Below are 21817 nucleotides of genomic sequence, written 5' to 3'. Positions count from 1 at the left end.
TTCAGCAGGCCGCCTCCATAGTCGAAGCATATGCTGCCGACTGTGGTCTCCAATGTGCTCCCGCCAAATCAGAGCTTCTACACGTCAGGACAAACCACAAGGACAACACGTCTCTACACATATCTCTGTCGGGCGGTCCCATCAGAGAAGTGGCGGAGCTCCGGATCCTGGGTCTGTTCATCAATAACAAACTTAGGCCGGACTCTACTATAGCGAAACTCAAGAGCATAGGTGAACAGGTAGGGCGCATGATCCGCCGTGTTTCCAACAAGCGGGGTGGTCTGCGGGGCAGGGACGCGCTACGGCTCGCCTGTGCCTTCGTGACCAGCCGGATCCTCTACGCCGTGCCGTACCTACGCACCACCAAACAACAAGACGAGCGCATTGACGCCATCATCAGGAAGGCAACAAAGCGAGCACTGGACCTCCCGGTGGCTACCTCCAACGCCAAACTGAAGGCGTTGGGAGTGGTAAACTCCTATCAGGAGTTGCGGGAGGCCCTCCTCGTGAACCAATATACGCGGCTATCGCAGACGGTGCCTGGGCGCCGCCTGCTAAACCGCTTACACATCCAACACACATGCATACCAGAGGGGACGGAGAACATCCCGGTGCTGTGGCGCCACATGCTCTTGGTCGCTCCGCTCCCGCGTAACATGGACATGGCTTCACATGAAGGAAGACGACAAGCGCGGGTTCGCACGCTTGAGAGGCAATATGGCTATAAAGAGGGCGTCTATTACGTTGACATCACAGGGCCGTCGCCCGCGGGATTTTTCACGGCTGCCGTAGTCCACCGGGGAATGAATGTCGATGGGCTATCTTTTCGGGCCCCAAATTCAACACGAGCGGAGGAAGTCGCAATAGCTCTCGCTGCCGCCGATCCAAAATCGAAAACGGTTATCACAGACTCTCGCCGGGCCTGTGAACATTATCTTGCAGGCGAAATATCACCTCTTGCCTCGCAAATTCTAAGACGCGCTCTCGCCGATCCAACTCGCACAAAAGTGATCTGGGCTCCTGGCCACCAGGGTCTACGAGGCAATGAGGCCGCTGATGCGGCCGCCCGAGCGCTCACACACCGGGCTCCTCATCCTAGCTCTCATGGCTCAGAAGCTCATAAACCGCTTCTGCGGTTCCGCGAAATCCTAATTTATTATTGCGACAGCCACCGTCTCTACCCGGCACCTGCCAAGAGGTTGAGTAAGGCGGAGGAGCGAACTCTGCGGCGCCTGCAGACAGGAACCCTTCTCTGTCCTGCAATAGCAAAACACTTAGATCTGAACACAGATGGGCGCTGCCCGCACTGTGGAGAGATCTGCGATATCTTTCACATGGTGTGGGCATGTACTCAGAATCCTCACCTTCCCCCCTCCCCCACCCCCACCCGAGAGGCATGGGAGACTGCCCTCCTCAACTGCTCCACACGTGAGTCCCAAAGGTCTCTGGTCAAGCGGGCGCGAGACGGGGCCTCGTCATGCGGTGTCCCGGACTAAGGATACCGACCATGCAGCAGGGTTTTTTTTTTTAACCCTCAAGCTCTCTTTGATTAAAGTTTTTCACCACCACCACCGGCGCTGCTCATGGTGGGACGGGTGCATATTCCTCGGGAGCGGCCTGATGAGGAGCTCCCGGTGAAGGGGTCGTGGGATGGCGAGGAGGGTTGGGTCGTTGGCCGGTATTCTGATTCCGAGGGAGTCCATGATATACCGACCTGTGGAGGTTTGTGTGAGCCTGATGGATTGGGCCTGTCGGTGGGCCTCCACCAGTTCCCCGATCGTGTTTTGGAGGCCCAGGCCTAGTAATCTGTCTGTGGGTGTGTTGAGGGGAAGACGAAGTGCTACTTTGAATGCCTTGCGAATCAAAGCATTCAAAGCGTTTATGTCATGTTTGGATAGTTGTAAGTATGGGGTAGTGTACAGCACACGGCTGAGGACAAAGGCATGAATGAGGCGACATAGGTCGCGCTCGTTCATGCCTCTATGATATCCCGAAACCCTGCGGATGAGGTGCGATATCGCACCTACAACCTGCTTGAGTTTCTTGAGGGTGGTGGTGTTTTTGCCATCGTTCTGGATGTGCAGGCCCAATACACGGAAGGTGCCAACCTCAGGTACCGGGTCACCATTAAGTTTAATGGGAATGGGGGAGCGGGGACAGCGGTGGTTCTTAGGACGGATGAGGAGCAGTTCGGACTTCTCTGGGGAGCAAGACAGTACGAAGGTCCGTGCGTAATTTTGGGTGAGTGTGGCTGCTTCCTGTAAGGCGTTCTCTATGCCGCCGTCACTGCCGTGGGTGGTCCACAAGGTGACATCGTCGGCGTAAAGAGTCAAAAGAAAATAAAACTACCATGACCGTTACGAGGGTGTAACGCGTATGTTTGAGCGTTCGCTGTGCTGTGAGAAGGCGCAGGGCAGAATGGCTGCGTTTAATTCATGGTTTCAGCGGTTGCAGCCTTCTATTTCATCCCTGGGTTTCCGTAGGCAACGTCGTCAAGGTATGCTGGTTTATTTAATTAATTTATGTATTTAAACATGCTGCGGGTTCTTTTCGCACTTTTTTATTTTAGTCTAGCAGAAGTAATTTTTTTTTTCTGTTTTGATAACACGTCGCTGAAGCTTGCTCCGAGTCTCTAAGTGAAAGGGGGCTTTCAACTTGAAGAAAATCCGTGACCTGAAAGCGCGTGTCTGCAGCGTACGCCCATCTCGTCATTTCGTTTGTCACCGAAGTTGCTCTTTACGTTTGCTTTTGCGCGTGCATATCTGCTTTTGTAGCCCTCACAATACTTGTTTAAGGTGCATCAATTTTCAGCCTTTATTCTGTTTTTCTTGCTTCATTTTGCAGATTTCTCAGAGCTAGAGAAAAAAGTGGCCATCACTATTTGAGTGAAGCCGTAGTGCTACGTACTGTACATTCGTTTGCACTCAAATTTGCGCCGTTGAACATAAGTTTTGTTCGGCACGGACTTCCAATTCGGGCTGTATTGTTTTTCTTTGATTGCAACATGACTGCATTTTGATTGTGGCGGTGTATGGTGCTGTCGCCGGTATGGACGGCAGCCTGCAAGTCGTGCTAAGAGCACAGCTTGTAAACTGAAATGGCTTCTGTATGGCGCTGCTATTTGCTCTTTCCCCGCAGGGAGGCGTCTGCAGCATGCAGACGTTGGTGAGTGGCGACACCACGGGGTTAACCCGAGCATCCGCAGGGACATCCCCGCAGGGGGATGATGGTGAACAATGCGTCACCACGGACCCGAGCATCTGCGCTTAGCCGTGCGTGGCATCGCCGTGTCCGGGGAAAAGGGGATCCTGGTGGTTGAGCCGATGCCGAGCGCTAGGACCCTTAAGGCCCCTCGGCGGAGGCAACACACTACTTTGGCCCCAGCTTCCTGTAGACGGCACCTCCGGCCTGACCCGACCGGGGGAAATCGGCAGTCGCCTTTTCCTATCCTCCCCTCTATCTTTCACTTTCCTATCCCTTTCTTACAACTCTCCTGTCTCCTCCTCTTTTCTTTGTTTTTTCCTCTTTTTCCTGGCGGCGAGGGTTAACCGTGTGTGACCAACTACCCTGAGTTGAGTCATATTAGATTATAGTTAAGGGGTACAGCTGGCGTGGGCAGGACTTGCTCGCAAGTTCCTGTCCCGTCCCCTTGTTGGGCTCCATGGTGGGTGGCTGGCACCATGACCGAAAAACTAGAATTTTTATGGCTCCCCCTTTTTCCAAACTAGATCGCTCTCTCAAGAGAGGGAGGAACGAAGCAGAAGAGTTTTTTCAAAAAAGAAAAGTCAGTTTTCCTAAGTACCATGTGATCCATAGTGAAGTACAAGATAAACAAGCTAGAATCCTGTCCCCCTTCCTAGTGTCAAAGTGTCTGACAGAAGCTTTGGGCATTGGCTACAAGGTATCTAAAATGGCTAGCGGTGACTTACTGCTCGAACTGCGTGACAACGTCCAACACTCAAAACTCGCAAACATTGTATCTGTTGGGGATATTCCTGTCTCCGTGACGTCACACCGATCTCTGAACACCGTCCGAGGCGTTATATCCGAAAATGACTTTGTCCACATCACTGAAAAAGAGATGCTCGAAGGTCTGAGTGACCAAGACGTGATAGATGTTCACAGAATCAAGATCCGAAAGGATAATAAGGAAATAGACACAAAACACATGATCCTGACGTTCAACACCAGCACACTGCCCGACACAGTCGAAGTAGGATATCTGAAAGTTAACGTAAGACCATACATTCCCAACCCTCGCCGATGTTTCAACTGCCAAAGGTTCGGTCACGGCTCACAAAGTTGCCGCGGCCGGAAAACGTGCGCGAAATGCGCCTCGAAGGATCATTCTGATCAATGTGACGCAGCCCCGCACTGCGCAAACTGTGAAGGTGACCATGCAGCATACTCCAGGGCGTGTCCGTCCTGGAAAAAAGAAAAGGAGATAATCACCATAAAGACAAAGGAAAACATTTCATTTAAAGAAGCGAGAAGGCGTTTTGCACTCACCAACTCATTCTCCTTCACAACAAAACAAAACTTCGCCGATGTGGTGCGTGGGCGCGGCGCACCACACCAGGCTTCAGCACCTGTCCCGGTCACACGTAGTGAGCCTGGGGCGGGGCCATCCGCGCCGTCTGGTGGAGTAGCTCACGCTACTCTGCCAACTCCAAGTCAGGCTGCGCAGACCCCCGGGTCGGCGGGCCTCAAGACCTCTTCCCACAGGTCGAGGTCAAACTCGAACGTGAACGTGCCTTCTGCACGGTCATCCAGCGCCTCCGCAGAGGCGATGGACACGACCCCGGGCAGCCCCGCGCCGTCCACGTCGGACGGTCGGCGGAGCTCTCTGGATCGATCAAAAAAAGACAGGCCCCGAGTCACGGGGCCATCAAAAACTTGATCTAGTTTTTCACCCGATACAAACACAAAAATAAGATGGCTTTCATAATACAATGGAATTGTAGAGGACTTTTACACAATTACAGTGACATAAAAGACATACTAGGAGCACACGCTCCTGTCGCCTTATGTCTACAAGAAACAAATTTAGGTCCCCAAAAAAATAACTTTCTTAAGAATTACACTGTTTTCCGCCGCGATCGGGAACAGGCGAGCCGACTATCGGGAGGCGTAGCCATCATAGTGAAAAGCGACGTCCCTGCTCAAGAGATCAGACTGAAAACAAAACTTGAGGCAGTTGCAGTCAGCATTGTCACCTACAAAACAATTACAATCTGCTCTGTATCTATTCCTCCACATCTCACACTAACAGTCCACGATCTACAAGGCCTCATTGATGAACTTCCAGAACCATATCTAGTAGTCGGGGATTTTAACGCTCACTCCCCTTTTTGGGGAAGCGAGCACTGTCACTCTAGAGGTCAAATAATTGAAGATTTTATCCTCACAAATAATGTATGCCTTTTAAATACAGAAAAAGCCACATACTGCTCCCCTACCTCAGGGAAAATGACCTTTTTAGATTTGTCTTTTAGTTCACCTTCTGTTTTTAACGATTTTAGCTGGGACGTCATTGACAATCCATATGGCAGCGATCACCTCCCTGTACTAATCACTTTAACATCACCACCGGAAATAATCCCCACAAAGCCACGGCGCTGGAAGCTTCACCTCGCCGACTGGTCACTTTTTAGAGCAAAGACAACTTTAGAAGATATAGTTTTAGGAAATCTTACCGTTGACCAGATAAACGAAAAGTTCACTAATTGTATCATAACTGCCGCACTCATAGCTATTCCTCAGTCGTGAGGAGTGGCGCGACAGAACAATAAAGTATGGTGGACCAAAGGCTGTAAAGAAGCGAAAAAACAACAAAACAGAGCTTGGGGTAAATTCCGTAGGTATCCAACGCATGAAAATTTCCTAAATTTTAAAAAGGCAAAAGCTAAAGCTCGGTATGTCCGTCGCAGTGCCGAAAAAGCTTCATGGCAGAATTATGTTTCAACTATCAACAGTCAGATCCCATGTAAAAAAATGTGGGAGCAGGTTCGAAAAATAAACGGTAACTTTTCACCATTCACAATTCCTTTTTTAACAACACCCGGAACACAAACAAGCATAGACGAACAGGCAGACATATTAGGGGAACATTTCACTGCAGTTTCAAGTTCATCACACTACACGCAGTCCTTTTTAAAATACAAAATACAGCTGAAAAACAGAGGCTCCCAACAACTGGAGGTGCAAATGAAAAATACAATAGTCTAATTACCCGCCAAGAAATCAACAGAGTACTGTCTGCCGGAAACAAAACTGCTGCAGGACCCGACCATATACATTATGAAATGCTCGCACATCTTTCTGAGCCTGCCATAGAAGCACTTTTAAGATTCTTCAACACAGTTTGGATGTCAGGGAAAATACCTGAAGCCTGGAAGAAAGCTATTATTGTACCGTTCCTTAAACCTGGTAAACCCCCAACCTCTCCTAGCAGTTATAGACCCATAGCCTTAACCAGCTGCCTCGCCAAATCCTTCGAAAGTGTCCTAAATATCAGACTAACCTTTGTTCTTCAATCCTGTGAACTGCTTGATATCCATCAGTGTGGATTTAAGAAAGGATGCTCCACTACAGATCACCTAGTCCGTCCCGAAAATACAGTCAGAGAAGCTTTTATACAAAAACAGCACTGTCTTAGCGTCTTTTTTGATTTAGAAAAAGCATATGATACAACCTGGAGGTTCGGGATCCTCCAGGACTTAGCTGAGCTCGGCATCCGTGGCAGAATGCTGAACTCCATTAAAGACTTTTTGTCTAACCGCTCATTTAATGTCCGCCTAGGCTCGACCCTTTCGAGGGACTTCATTCAGGAAAATGGAGTTCCTCAAGGGTGCATTTTAAGCACAACTCTCTTCGTTGTAAAAATGAATTCTATTAGAAAAATAATCCCAAGGTCCATTATGTATTCAATGTATGTTGATGATCTTCAGATAGCGTGCACATCTTCCAATATATCCGCATGCGAACGACAAGTACAGCTTACAATCAACAAAATGGCAACATGGGCAGACAAGAATGGTTTCCAGTTCTCACCACAGAAAACAGTGGCCTTACTTTTTTCACTCAAACGAGGCTTGCACACAAATCCAACATTACACCTAAACCAAACCGAGCTGCCTTTAAAAAAGGAACACAAATTTCTAGGCATCATTTTCGACAAAAAACTTACTTTCCTGCCTCACATAAACGCACTGAAAAAAAAAGGCGTCTCTAGCACAGAACATACTGAAAGTCCTTTCACGCAAACACTGGGGTTCTGATCGGGTATGCCTTTTACAGATTTATCGCTCTGTGGTACGTTCCATTCTAGATTATGGTTGCATAGTGTATGGATCAGCAAGGCCATCGTACTTGAAGCGACTGGATCCTGTGCACAATTTGGGATTGCGCCTTTCAACTGGTGCATACAGGACGTCACCCATAAAAAGCCTGTACGTAGAAACTAATGAACCACCACTTGCAGACAGAAGAACAACGCTCACATGCTCATACATTTTAAAGATCCATTCCCAGCTTAAACACATCTGTTACCCACTCGTTACAAAGTGCCCATCCCGAACATTATTTACCAACAAACCTCTCGCAATCAGGCCACTTCTTCTCCGGTTTGAGGAGAAATGCCAAGAACTAGATATAATGGACACATTGCCTAATATTTCCCGCAAACGTGATCCACTCCCCCTTGGTACTGCCTACCATCTGTGTGCGACTTCACATTAACACAATTTCAGAAGAAACATACACCGCATGAACAGATATTACAAGAGTATTTAGCACTAAACGAAAAATACGGAGAATACGAAGCATTTTATACCGATGGATCAAAATCGGCGCACTGCGTGGGAAGTGCTGTAGTTCAGAATAATTGGGAAAAAATAGTACGGCTACCTGAGTGTGCATCCATTTTCACCGCCGAGTGTTACGCAGTCTTGCTAGCTGTAGAAAAAATAATAAATGAGAACATTCAGAACAGTATCATTTACACTGATTCTCTGAGCATACTAACCTCACTTGACCATAGAAATGCAGTGACACCACTAATTGGTGATATCATACACAACATAACAAGCGCCACAATACAGGGACAAGACATAAAATTTTGCTGGGTCCCCAGTCACATTGGAATCACTGGCAATGAGAAGGCAGATGAATGTGCTGGAAAAGCTCGGAACAAAGAAATAAAGAAAGTGTGCATTCCTTACAAAGATGGTATGAGGTTGGTGCAATGCAAATTAAGGAATAAATGGCAGTCGCAATGGAATATCGAAAGAAATAATAAGCTACATTTAGTAAAACCCATCCTAGGCAAATGGAAATCATGCTCACACCAAAAACGATTCATCGAAGTTATTTTATGCCGTCTCCGTATTGCACACACACATCTCACACACAACTTCCTGCTAACAAAGAAAGACAAACCTGTTTGCGAGCAATGCGGACATGAACTTACCGTAAACCACATACTACTATCATGCACAAAACTTGAATCAGTAAGGAAAAAATATTTTGCTACATTTTACAAAGAACATATTCCATTTCATCCGGCGTTGATTTTAGCTGAACATGCACCCGTTAGTATGCTTGATGTTTTTAGCTTTTTAAAGGAAGCCGGTGTTCTTCAAAAACTGTAATTTCTTACCCTGTGCTTCTCTACTTAAAACGATACACCTCAGCCACTTTCTCAGTCCTGAGAAGGAGGCTGAGGTTTTTATCTGAGTAGTTGGGGGCCTCGAGATCCTTGCCAAGCCAAGGATGTCCACGGAGGTTAACCAACTTTTAAAAGCTTCTGCAAACAGTCATTTCTAAAGTGTTTGTATTTAATCAGCCAGGTAATAAAAATAACTTTTAGGCCCTTTACACCACCGTTTTTATACACTTTGTCTTCAAACTTTGCTCGAGCCAATTTTACTAAACCTTGTTCTTGGCGCATGATAGCCTTAGCCGCTTATGCGCCATTAAACACAACACACACGCTATTTGCTCTTATATGGGCAAGATCGGGTGACTTTTTGAATTCATTTTTTATCTGTGCGTAAAATGCTAGGACATTTCACGTAAACGGATAAGTTCAGAACGGCCGAGCCAGCACGCCTTCACATGAGTGGACAGGTGTATTACACCACCTGTAACGTAAGTATGGGCTGAAATTTGGCACATATATCCGCTTGGGTACCTGCAGGCTGCTTGAAAAAGGAGGAATAATTTTATTGAACCAGAGCGGAGAAATCGAGCATTAGCTTTCTATGGGACGCAGAACTTTTTGGACATTACTAGTTGTGTGGACGTTTTTTGGATGTGTTTGGGAATAATGAGCATCTCGTGGGGAGATTCTAAATGTCCCGATGGGCTATTTTTGGGAGATTTTGAGGAGGTTTTGTGTTTGTTGGGTTACTTCCTAATGCGAAATTTGAGCGCAGCTCATCAGGTGTTTCAGCTTTTCGATAGACTGAGGCAAATAATTCGAGCAAGACATATTTGTAGAGTTACAGACAACTTATTTTTAAACATATTGCTTCTTCAAGAAACACTGCACTAACAGTTCTTGATTGTCATGAAGGAAGCTTTGTGGACGGAGAAATGAATATATGCTCGACTTGCTAAACCAACGCCTCAAAGACAAGGCCTGCGCAATGGGCCTTTTTCCAGTCGAGATTACTAGCCTCGCTCCCAGCAGTCCCTAGGCCGCGTCCACCATTTTGGAGGGCAGAGCGTACGCGCGGACGGATAGCACTGCGTTGATCCGTGTGAGCACTGCGTTCCTCAGTCTCCGGCCGAACAATGCCCAACACTTGTGCGGCTGTAGGCTGCACTAACCGTCGCGGGAAGGAAGGTGTGAGGTTTTTTCGCTTTCCTTCGGAGCGCTACTACTCGCAGCGCAGGAAAAGATGGGTCGTCGCTGTGCGTCGGGTTTCCCCCGATGGCTCACCATGGGAGCCGTCAGAACATGACCGCATCTGCAGCGATCATTTCTATACAGGTGCGTAAAAACTTCTTCAGAATGGGTTGCTGCTTTCTAACGCTTCTCGTATTTCCGCGCAGCCAGTTAAAATATCACAGACTGCGTCTGAGTTAGGCTAGGCTACGATATTTTCTCGGCACATACAGGGTGGTCCAAAATATGCGCGAACACGGCTCAGCGTGGCCGCGCTCCGAGGTGAGCATCGAAGCTACGCGGCGCAGGCGCACGCAGGGCCCGGAGGCGGTGCTTCGTGTCATCGTCTGCTGCGCGTCGCCGTCTGCGACCACACCAGAAGCACTGACGCGCCGCGGAGCGCGGGCACGCTGAGCCGTGATCGCACATATTTTGGACCACCCTGTACATGACGGCGCTCAAGCGTTGCACTTCGCGCCGAGAAAACGGCGTTTGACGATCCACGCCGATGCTGTATTAGGCTTTTTTGACATTATTCTAGTTTTTGCTTTTCGCGTGTTCTGGACATGTAGCCCTTGTGACCAACAATAAATGCTGCTTATTTTCAGGGAAGCCAGTCCGATCTCTTTCCCACCCAGACTACGTGCCATCCATCTTCACGCATCGGCCTGCTCGTGAAGGCATCCTGCGCAGGCACCAGCGTGCCGCGGAAAGGCGAGGTATTTACACCGTCTGTCCTCAACCGTTTATTACATGCATGCCGGTGCTGTGCACGGTAGCCTGTTTATTGCAGTTGGATAAATTCCCGTCAATTTGACTGCTATCTTATTTGCCAGGCGCTCCTCGACGAGACGAACCAGCGGCGGGTATGATCGCGCACGACGCAGCAGGTAATGAGCTTTTGCTGAATAATATGCACCTCATCAGAAATTGAAAATCACTGTCACATCAAGCCATTTTACTACATATGAACTTATTATAATAAGTCTCCAAACCTTTAGATACTATAGGCACATAAGAAACTAGTTTTGCATTTGTTTTGTACAAATTAATTATGAGCACTGCTTTACAGGTTCCAACAGCACACCACTTGTGAACGGCCAAGGTTCTGATGACGAGTTTGGTATTGATTTGCCACTTCCAGGTAAAAAATTTAGTATTAATGTCACTTTACTGTGATGTAATCATGACCACTTCATACCTGAAAAGCCTAAGAAACATTCTATAGTTTACATTATTCACTAGTGCTGCAAAATACCCCTAATAGTCAAAACCACATATTTTGAACTAATGTGCACACTTCTGTGTTTCGAACATTAGTGTGCACTTATTCTTTTTGTGGAAACAGCTGGTTCGCATTCTATTCTAGAGCTAACATTGTCTGCACTGTGGACTTTTCAGAAACCTTGGACGTTGCAAATGTCGGGGCAGCACCTGCTTCAGGAGATCATGCTGCCGGGGCTGCAGACCCTTGTAAGACACACTGCGAATGAAGTGGTGCCATGTGATCATCATTTTCAACACCTAATGATTCTTCCTTTTTCTCTCCAGGCACACATGGCATGCGCTCCGCTGCAGAAATAGGTGAGTTGTTTGTCTTTTCTAGTGGTAAACCTGCAACTCAATATTACACCATGAAACAGTTAGACCTGGTGCAAGACTTCAACTTTTTGGTCATCAGCGGTACCAACTTAACACTGGATGAGATCACAAAAGCAGACTAGGGCCGCCTCATAACTATGGACTGTAAATTTAGGCATTTGACTAAAAATCATGACAAATGCCTAAATGTGGCATTATGGAACTTCCTTGCCTTTTTTCGGGTTCTGTGCAGCATACTGCCATTCTGGCTCATTACTGGAAAAAAATCCTGTTGCAAAGTATGAAAAACCATGTTTTCATTTGATGGATCGACCTCTAGTTCAGCTCTGTGTTACAAGATGTGGTTGTGCAGATTGTATTGTACTGATGGAGGTATTCTGGAAGAAGGCTTGTGCAACGGCAGCTGCTAGCAAGAAACAGTTGGGCCGGTAATGTAATTAATATCCGATAGTGTACTCTTTGTAGACTATAAGGACGGCGTATATCTTTAGCGGAGAAGTTGTTCATAACTGCAGCAATGCCTTACCTGGGCTCACTCATTGCAACTCATGACCTGCATGGACTCAACTCATTTCGACTCATGACTCCATCTGTGCTCACTCATTCGGGCTCAGTTGCACATTTAAACTAATGGCTCACCCAGGCTCACCTTCACTCATACTCCTATAAGCCCACACATCGGAGAGCTCGGGCGTTTTTACACCGAACGGCCTGAGTTATGCGCCTAAAATGGCAAAAAAAGGGGTTAAAAACGCAGTTATGCGATGAGCTCTCAACTGCAGCTAGCCAGTAGGCACGCCCTCCTCAGAGGCCTGCAATCGCTCGCGGGATGTAAAGATCTAAGGCTGCTGCATGTGTTCGCCAACCAATTAAAAAAACAAGCAAGGGAGAACTAGAGGAACCACTATATAGCAAGCCACAGCTAATAGCTGACGAGACCAAGCATGGAGACTAATCACTCATCTTTTAGTAATGTTCTAGGGTGCAGCTGTCACAAAAATTATATACCATCAAACAGTGAAGTTGCTCTACATCATCTCAACCAAAAGTGCAGTCAGTATTATGAGTGCACAGGAAACTCGTGTTCTACCGGACTCGGATCACGATTTGAATGTGAGCCCGAGTGAGTTTGCCGACCTATGCATGTCAATGCATTCATTGTTACTAGTAAGGTTGATTCATTGTCTTTGTTAAAACTATCACAAATAGCTTTTATTATTAGACAATTTATGTGCACAGGTGGCAAAATTAAGCAGTGCTAGCCTGTGCCTCAGTCAGCTTTCATAATATGCCTTGTTTTTTGTCACAGTAAAACTTTACTTCATCATGTGAGCAGAGTACAGCCCTCAATTGTGCACTTACTCTGCACGACTTTTGATATTTATGACATGTGATCTCTCTCCACGAAGGGTTTGTAAGCTGTGGTGTGTTCTCATTGCTAGACGGTGCCTGTTTTCTTTCTTTTTTTCCCCAGAGGCTTCGGTAACATTGGTTCACCTTCCCGCAGCTATCGAGGCTGCAGATGTACGCAAAGAACTGGCAGCCACAAAAGCAGCCCTTGCCAAGTCGCAAGGCATGGCTGCATTTTGGGAGCAACAATACGAGTGTGTGAAAGAAAGGCTGCTGACCACTAGTAGACTTCAGCAGCCTAGTGAATGTAAATATTATACAGGGCTGCCTTCATATGAAGTGTTCAAAGGACTGTACACTGCTCTGAACAGTGCCATGCCTCAGTCATCCAAAGGGCCATCACGCGCACTTGGTAGCATTGATGATTTTTTCATGGTGCTGGTAAGGCTTCGAACAGGGATGCCCGTTAAGGAACTTACACGCAGTTTTGGCATGACCCAGTCTTACGTGAGCAAGACCTTTTCTAAGTGGGTGCTGTTTATGCACAAAGCTTTGCGTGCCATTACCCGTGTGCCATCGCTAGCTGAAGTGCAGCAAAATCTTCCGAAACAATTTTTAAACTTTCGGGACACGCGCATGGTTATTGATGGCACAGAGATCAGGTTGCAGACACCGTCATCAGTAGATGCACAGCGCCAAACTTTCTCGCCCTATAAGCATGGCAACACAGTTAAAGTGCTTGTAGGTGCCACACCAGACGGCTATGTCTGCTTTGTCTCAGATGCTTGGGGGGGGGGGGGGTCAATTTCTGACAGGGATTTAGTTCTAAAAAGCAAACTGCTAGATATTTTCAAACCCGGTGATGCCATTATGATGGACAAAGGATTCAAAATTTTTGACCTTCTGCCTCCCGGGGTAACGGCACATATGCCGCCATTTAATAGGCCCTCATTAGGTCAGATGAACACTGGTGATGTTTCGAAGACCAGAAGCATTGCCAGCGCTCGCGTACACATCGAGCGTGTCATCAGACGCATCAAGGAATTTCATATTTTGGATGGTGGATACCCCATCACAATGACTGACATTATAAATCCAGTACTACAGACATGTGCTTACCTCAGCAATTTCCAATATCCACTAGTGCAGGAACAGGACAGCTGAAGTAGCAGGTGCTATACGAGCGGGTGGTATGAAAGGTTTAATGTATTGACACATGGGCTGTAAGGGACACCGTAGTACAGTGCTTGGAATTTAGGCCACTGGGGGTTCTCTAATATCCACTGACATCACACAACAGTTGTGGTTTATCATCTAAGCTGTAATGGGCTCCACAAACCTCATAATCTCATCCACCCGCCTCACTCTGTCACCAACTGCTAAGTGGTGGTGGTGATGGATTTCTACGGCACAAGGTAGTTTTCATTGCACAAGGTGGGGTCAAAGACCCATTTCCCAAGCATTTCATCCTAAAGAAGCCGAGCACCAGGCAGGGGAAAGCTTGCACCCACTGCATCACTAGTGGATAGCTGGCGGCTCGGGGGATCAAACCCTGCACCTCTCGCATGCGAGGCGGATGCTCAAACGACTAGGCCACCGCAGCGGTGCTAAGTCAAACTTCTCTGGAAATCCCATCTGTTACCTTGAGGGACCATCAGCGGTCTTCCCTCGCATAACTGTCCTGATATGACCATTTCTCCATGTGTGTGTTGATCACATTTCACACAGTCAAGAAATTCCAGCCCCCATTGTACATAAATGTAGCATTCGGGTTGGTTTATCAGGTTTAACGTCCCAAAGCGACTCAGGCTTACCGGTATTGTACAAACAGCATTCAGTGGTAACAACTGCATGAGCACATAGTGTACTGAACCAAAGCATTTCAGATGTGCTTCCTGTACATAGCCAGCACAGGTTGTTTTTCTGTCTACACGTATTATGTACTATAAGGGACATATGTCCCTGTGAAAAAAAGAGTAAGGAAACCAAAGCGGACATCCCTGTTCTTAGCCGGGGGTCAGAGACCTCATTTGGGAAGTTGAAAGTTTCACTCGTATGCCCTTGTGTGTCACAGTGAAATGAGACTGTCAGCAGGCATGGCGCAAGTGTGTCGGTTGCCTTTCATACGGCCGAGAGATTCTTGGGCACATAGATGTTGCATTCAGTGTCATTGCACTATGCGAGAGCACCTTGACAGGCTACAAGTGTTGTGTAAGCAGCATTTAGTGGTTGGCAACTGCTTCAGAGCAGTGTACTGAACTGCAGCACTGGAGACTGGTATATGTACATTGCCAAATCAGGTTATGCTTTTCTGTGTGCGATCCCAGTCAAGCTGTGCATGTTAAAACTGCAGCGCAATTTTTTATGTTGCAGCTATGAAAAAGAGCAGTAACATCTCCTTTGCTGCGACAAGGATTAGTATAGTGCAGCCAGGTTGGTTTTTGTGAGCACACGCATCATGACCATGCTGCAGGTGGTAGGTCGCAAGGTATTTAGCACAGAGATAAGAAAGGACTGTTGTGGGGCAGGGGCTACCTCGAACCCGGGCTCTATGGGTAGTGTGTTTGAGCCAAGGAAAGAGGGAACTTGAAGTTTGGGAAAATGATAACAAGTGGGTTTAGTGGCCCCTTTGGTGCAACTTATTTACATAATTTACAAACAGTCAAAAACTCAGAAGTTCATGCGTCAAGCGACTGAATGAGCCTTGTCACCAGGGCCCAGAGTGTTTATTCTCACTCTGCACGCTCCTTAAATCCCCTAAGGTCTGCCCCTTCACCAGGCGGTGGCCAATGCAATACATGGCACATTTCTTCAAGATGAGAAAAGTTGCAAAGCATGTAGCAAGCAGAGGCACTCGTGCGAATGGGAGAGGAGAAATCACAAGTCCGCAGCTATTTCTTACTGAGGTGCAACAGTCTTGCAAGCAGCACACCGGTGATTCATGCGGGGCCGTGGGCCACAACTGTGGCAAGCTCTGATTCGAGCCGGCTCCTGTTGGACATGGCTAATTGCTTGAAGGCACCGTTCCCTTCTTCCTCTGTCGTTTGTCCATCGTCGGTTGCTGCCCCAGATGTCCTTCTAGCTGGGAACCTGTCAAAGGGAACCCCCCCCCCCCCCCACAAAGAGTGGGAAAATCTCCGCAGGCACTTTCACAGCCAGGCATACTTTCTTTTTTTCAACGGGGGTCAACTGATGGTCAAACGCGTCGCCAGCAGGGTTGTAACAGGACATAAACTTGTCTTGCTGCCATTTTCTATTGCACACAAATGCAATGATTGTGAGACAGCACTCTGAGCAAGATTACATACCACTACCTGGCAGTAGCATATTGCACTATGAACTCTTCCCTTGATGGCCTGCCAGCACAGTCTTTCTTGGTGTCCTAATTTCCACAATACTTGAGCCTCTACCCTATTAAGAGTCTAGGCGAAGAAGTCCGCTAAAGATGCAGGTTTGATAACTGCTGCTGCGGTCATCGCTTTTTTCCTTTTGCACACTTGACACAGTACAGTGAGATTCTCGTTCTCATTGCTGCAGACTAGTAACGGCCTTCTCAGAAAGTCTCTGCTCCTTGGCTTCAAACAGTAGAGTATGATGGTAGCAGTGAAGCAGCAGCTTCTTGAAGGCATCAGTGGTTCTGCTGTGAGCACGGATGCATTTATTCTACCGTCGAACAACAGTTACAAACAAAGGGCTTGAAATACAGATGGCGGCGTCTCCGCTCGCAGCTGAAGGCTCTCTCCCCGACTCGGCACTCCGAGAGGGAACGCACGGAGACAGTCAGGGTTGCCAGGCCACTTATGAGTTTGGCTGTTCCAGGCGGCGAGTGGCTTGCACCTCACATCCCACCCCGCCTGCAAGTCCAAGTCCTCTTGGACAGGAACATTAGTCTACTTTGGCAAAGTCGTAGTCAAGCAGTCGCCTGGGTGGTGCACGGTGACGCTGAGGTCGCTGACTCGCTGAACCAGTTGGCTGATCCGGCTCATTGGTCATGAATGGCATTTGCTCGGCATTGTCTTCATCAGGACTCGAGATAGGTTGCACGGCTTCGCATGTGGGTTCCACTAGCACTGGGTCAAAGTACGGAGGGTGGTACAGTTTCATTTGACTTATGTGCACTGTACGCGCATCTGGTGAGGGTGTGGCGGAGTTCGTTATGCGCCGAACGTCGTAGGTGACGGGCGCCCTTTTCCGTGTCACCTGGTAGAGTCCCTTGAACTTTGGCGAGAGCTTTTCAGTTCCGCCAAGTACTGGCTCTTGTCTTCGCACCCAGACAAAGTCTCCGACGTCAAATGAGGCGCTGCGGTGGGTGCAGTCGTAGATTCTCTTGCGGTTCCTTTGAGCTTCCTGGGAGTTACTCGCAGCCTCGCTGCGAAGGTCTGGCAAGTTCATAAGCCTGTCACGAATGTCGGCTGCTTGCGTTGTGTGGACTTTCTGATATGGGAGTTTCGGCAAAAATCCAAACAGAAGCTCGAATGGCGAAAATCCTGTACTTCTGTGGCGGGTTACATTGACAGTGAAAGCTGCTTCATCGAGTTTGGAGACCCACAGTGCCTGATCATTGTTGCGCAGTTTTCGGAGGACGGTCACAAGTGTGGCATTGGCACGTTCCACCAGTCCGTTGCTAGCTGCTCTGTAAGCTACTGAGAAGTGTATGTTCACACCATGCATATGCATGAAGTTCTTGAACAGGTGTGATTCAAATGACTTGGCATGGTCACACAAACAATGGTCAGGAGCACCGAACATGTAAAACACTGAGTGGAGATGTTTCAAGGCATCTTTTGTAGAGGTTGTAGGCACAGCAGTTTCATTGTGGAAGTGTCCCAGTATAGGTGCTGTTGTAAGTGCAGCACGAAGGGCTTCAAAGGCTTGTTGACACTCAACTGTCCACTCGAAGTCAGCCTTTCGGATGACAGCTTGCAGAGGTGCGGCAACTTTCGAGAAGTTCGGGATGAAGCGGCTCTTTTTGTATTTCTGCGTCACGACAATGGCAGGAAATCCCCAAGGTCTAGATGAAGAACGGATGATGTCATTTTGAAGAAGAGATGCTGTTTGGGCTTCGAGGAACTTGCAATCACTGGCTGTGTAGCGGTATGGTTGCCGTCCATAAGGCTTTGCATCCGGCAGTAAGTTGATCTCGTGCTCGATGCCTTCATACAGGCCAATGTCATCAGGGCTGGTAGCAAGGAGACGTGAGTGGCGGTGCACTATTTTCTTCACTGCTTGCTGCTCTTCGGGCTTGAGTTGGGTCCCGATGATGATATCAGGGAAACTGTTGGGCGTGGATGAACATGGCTCAGAAGGAAATACGCTGCATGAGGCTGGCTTGGCTGGGCTCTTGTAGTCTGCTGGCTTAGTTTGAGACTGGGCTGCCTTATTGAGCTTGCTCCACACTGGCTCGTGTTCGTCTGGTTCAAAATCCACTTGTAGGGGTTCGCTGGTGGTATGCGGTGGGTCAAAGCGAGACAAAGTTGATGTTTTAAGTATCACTGCATTGGACATACGCGGTAACAGTTCCTCTTTGCACAGCACGACAGTGTTTGTAGAGGGCTGGCAGATAACAGGAAGGTATGGTGGTCTGAAATGAAGTTCCGCTTGAGCAGCATAAAACCAGTCCTCTCCCAGAATAAGGGGAAGGGCATTTCTCTGAAGGACTGCGGCTTCTACAATTGCAGAGAGGGGACCTACGCTGATTCGCAAAAAGACAGATCCCTGAGGCACGACGGAGGCTCCTCCTACGAAGAGAAGGGGTGGCTTTGTCCACGGCTCTATGCTGAGGTTTTCAGCTAGGCTGGCAGCGAGGATAGTGACGTTCGAACCACTGTCTGGGAAGGCATTGATCTCTCCAAGGCCCTTGACGTGAGTAGTGATAACCGCACACCTAAGCATGGATCCAAGCAAAGGGTCCTCAGTGCGGCCAACACAAGCTGTTGGCGTTTTAGGGATTGTTTGCGTCTTGTCTCGGGAGGGCTGTCCTTTCTTAGTGCAGTTGCTAGCCAGATGGGCCTTTTCCTTGCAGCTATAACATACTGCTTCGCTTAGGTCTTGCCCTCGTCTGTAGGCAGGTGCACCATACTTGGAAGAGATTGCCTCGTACCGATGTTCTTGGTTAGCAGGTGGCAGGTTGGATATTCTTGAGGGCGGCAGCCTTCCACGGTTTGGTTGCTGGTAGGTGCTATTTATAGGTCGGGAAGGCTGGCGGATGTCTGCAGTGCTCTCGGTCGTAGCTGTAGCACTGGAGGTGATAGGATGCGGCTGTCGACTTGAAATTGGCGCGGATGGCTTTGACAGTCTAGTCATGCGGGAGTGGTCCATGGCACGATCAACTTCTGAAGCGATGCTGACGAAATCCTGGACAGTCTTCGGGCGTTGAACGACGATCGCTGTAGCCACTTGCTCATCACGGATGCCCTGAATTAAATATTCGATGCGCTCTTTGTCACTCAATGAAAGTGGGCACCTTCCAATTATCTTGAGCTTGGCGAGAGTATAGGTAACCAGGCTCTCACCGGGGCTTTGCTCACGCGCACCGACAAGTTCCTGCCACTGTATAAGCGACAGTCGCTCGCCGAACTGCGCTATAAGCGCTTCCTTCCACTCTGACCAAGTTTTTAGCTGGTGGCCAGTGATTTCCTTCCAGTCAGCGGCTGGGCCACGAAGTTTTGAGAGGGCGATGGCTAGCAGGGTAGCGGGTTCCCAAGAGGCAAGCTGTTGGGTGCGCTCGAGATCGTCTATCCATCGGGTTACGGATAACCCTCCGTCGCCACTGAACGTCGGAAGCGTTGATGACAAGTCCGGCAAAGTTGTTACGTGCACTGCTCTCGTAGAGGCTTGTGACAGTGTCAAAGATAGTTGATTTTGAAGGTAGGCGGTCAAAATCTGCATATTCTGTACGGGGTCGGCGCTGAACACTGGCATAGGTTGGAAAAACTGGTCACCTTGAGTTGGAGCGGGCTGCGTCTCGGTGACTGATACAGTTGTTTCCGGTAGCAGGACTCGTTTTGCGGCAGTGTCAGCAAGGATGCGAGAAATAAGTTCGTCCTTGGAACCAGTATTGTCCAAATTGCGTTGCGATAGTTCATCTCGCAAGAATTGCGCTGTAAAACCAGCGAGGTCCGAGGCGGTGGCTTCCTCCCAGTTTATGAGCGGCATGGCGGCGGCGGCGGTGAGACGGGCGTTGGGCTTTGGCTGCTGGTGCTCGACACACGTTGACTCTGGCTTTCGGTGAAGTGGCTTGCGGCTTCGAATGGGCGGGCTACACCGAGGTTCGGGACGTCGACTGCGCCATATGTGAGCACGGATGCATTTATTCTACCGTCGAACAACAGTTACAAACAAAGGGCTTGAAATACAGACGGCGGCGTCTCCGCTCGCGGCTGAAGGCTCTCTCCCCGACTCGGCACTCCGAGAGGGAACGCACGGAGACAGTCAGGGTTGCCAGGCCACTTATGAGTTTGGCTGTTCCAGGCGGCGAGTGGCTTGCACCTCACACTGCCTTCTTGACTACGTCTCTGGCACTTCCATTTTTCGGCTGCCACGGTGGTTCAGTGGTCATAGCACTCGGCTACTGACCCAAAAAGACGCGAATTCGATCCCGTCCGCTGCGGTCACATTTCGATGGAGACGAAACGCTAGAGTCCTGTGTATTGTGGTCGAAATCCCCGGGTGGCCAAAATTATCCGCAGGCCTCCACTACGGCGCCCCTCATAGCCAGAGTCACTTCAAGACGTTGTTGAGGATTTGCGGGGTCGCAGCAGAGCACCAGAGAGAGATGACCAGCGTGGCAGGCTTCTAGTTCCGAACAGCCCGTGCCAGGCAGAGATGGAGTAGCCACGGCAGGCGAGCAGGCAGCTAGAGGAACAGTGTCCCCACGGGGTCGCTACAAGGTCCGGTAAGTTCAGGTCAGGGGCCGGGAAGAGCCGTCGGCTGGAGTGCGCTGGCTCAGGTGGACGAGCCTGGCTGCTGCGCAAGGAGCGAATGATGCAGGGTGCAGAGCTGACAAAGGATATTAGGGCAATGGAGACCATGGTCGGGCCGACACCGACTGTAGTGCTGCCCGCTGACACAAGTGTCATCGATGTTGGAACGTTGCAGCTGATGTAGATGGGGATCTGACGCGCCGTGTACACGGTCACAAGCACAGGAGCGGCCGAAACGGCTCCATGGACTGACAGCAGCTGTGGTGGGACCGTCGACACAACGATGACAGCTGTGACGATGCCGGAGGAAATTGCTGGGCTCAATGCCAGGTGCTTGGGTGAAGCGAGAGTGGCAGTCCGGAGCAACTGGCCAGTGCTGATGCGCGTGTGGGCATGGTCTTCTGTGGGTGGCTGCAAGAAGGTTGTGGCAGTGACAGGCCGTGGAGCTGAGACGGCTACATCAGACGGCTGGCTGACAGCAACAGACACAGCTGGTGGATGGACAGTTGCTGCACTACTCGGTGTGGGTACCCTTAGCAAAAACTAATACTTTTGGAATATACGGAGGTCTATTTAAAATGTATTTTAAACATATTTTGTATTCATGAATGCACTAAAAATATGTAGGAAATACGTTTCTGAAATTTCATGCTTGGTATTCGAAATATATTTTTAAAATGTGCCAAAAATACCTCACTTAAAGCATACTTGGAGCACTTTTCAAATACATTAAAAAATATGCATGCAGTTTTGGCATCTTGTCAGTGTATTAAAAGTGTATTTTCGGAAATATGAAATTAATTCATCGAAAGTATACTTCAATTCTAGAAAACGGGCAGCCCTTGTAAACGTATATGTATGCAGTTTTAGCATCTTGTCAATGTATTAAAAGTAAACTTTCGTAAATATGAAATTAATTCATCCGAAATATATTTCGATCCTAACAAACGGGCAGTCCTTTTAAACGTCTTTGCACACTTCTAGCTGCCATGAACAGTCGAGTGCTCGAAATCGTGTTTCGGGAAATGGCATTTGCGTGTCGTCAATGTAT

At 48.5% G+C, this 21817-nt stretch overlaps 1 protein-coding gene across 1 annotated transcript; it reads left to right on the top strand.

Moving 5' to 3' along the window:
* The first annotated feature begins 10532 nt into the window (after positions 1-10532).
* Positions 10533-14114, top strand: LOC149336601 (uncharacterized). Its single transcript, XM_089554739.1, has 6 exons — positions 10533-10611; positions 10729-10782; positions 10965-11036; positions 11294-11365; positions 11444-11476; positions 12969-14114. Exons 2-6 carry the CDS (start codon positions 10761-10763, stop codon positions 14006-14008), a joined length of 1239 nt encoding a protein of 412 aa, XP_089410865.1. The 5' UTR covers positions 10533-10611; positions 10729-10760; the 3' UTR covers positions 14009-14114.
* The last annotated feature ends 7703 nt before the right edge of the window (positions 14115-21817 follow it).

This window comes from Amblyomma mixtum, chromosome 7 (genome assembly GCF_055824585.1).
Source record: "Amblyomma mixtum isolate Tamu chromosome 7, ASM5582458v1, whole genome shotgun sequence".
In the NCBI taxonomy this organism is placed as follows: domain Eukaryota; kingdom Metazoa; phylum Arthropoda; class Arachnida; order Ixodida; family Ixodidae; genus Amblyomma; species Amblyomma mixtum.
Note: the sequence above shows the minus strand (reverse complement) of the source record. Positions and strands in the feature narration are given on the sequence as shown.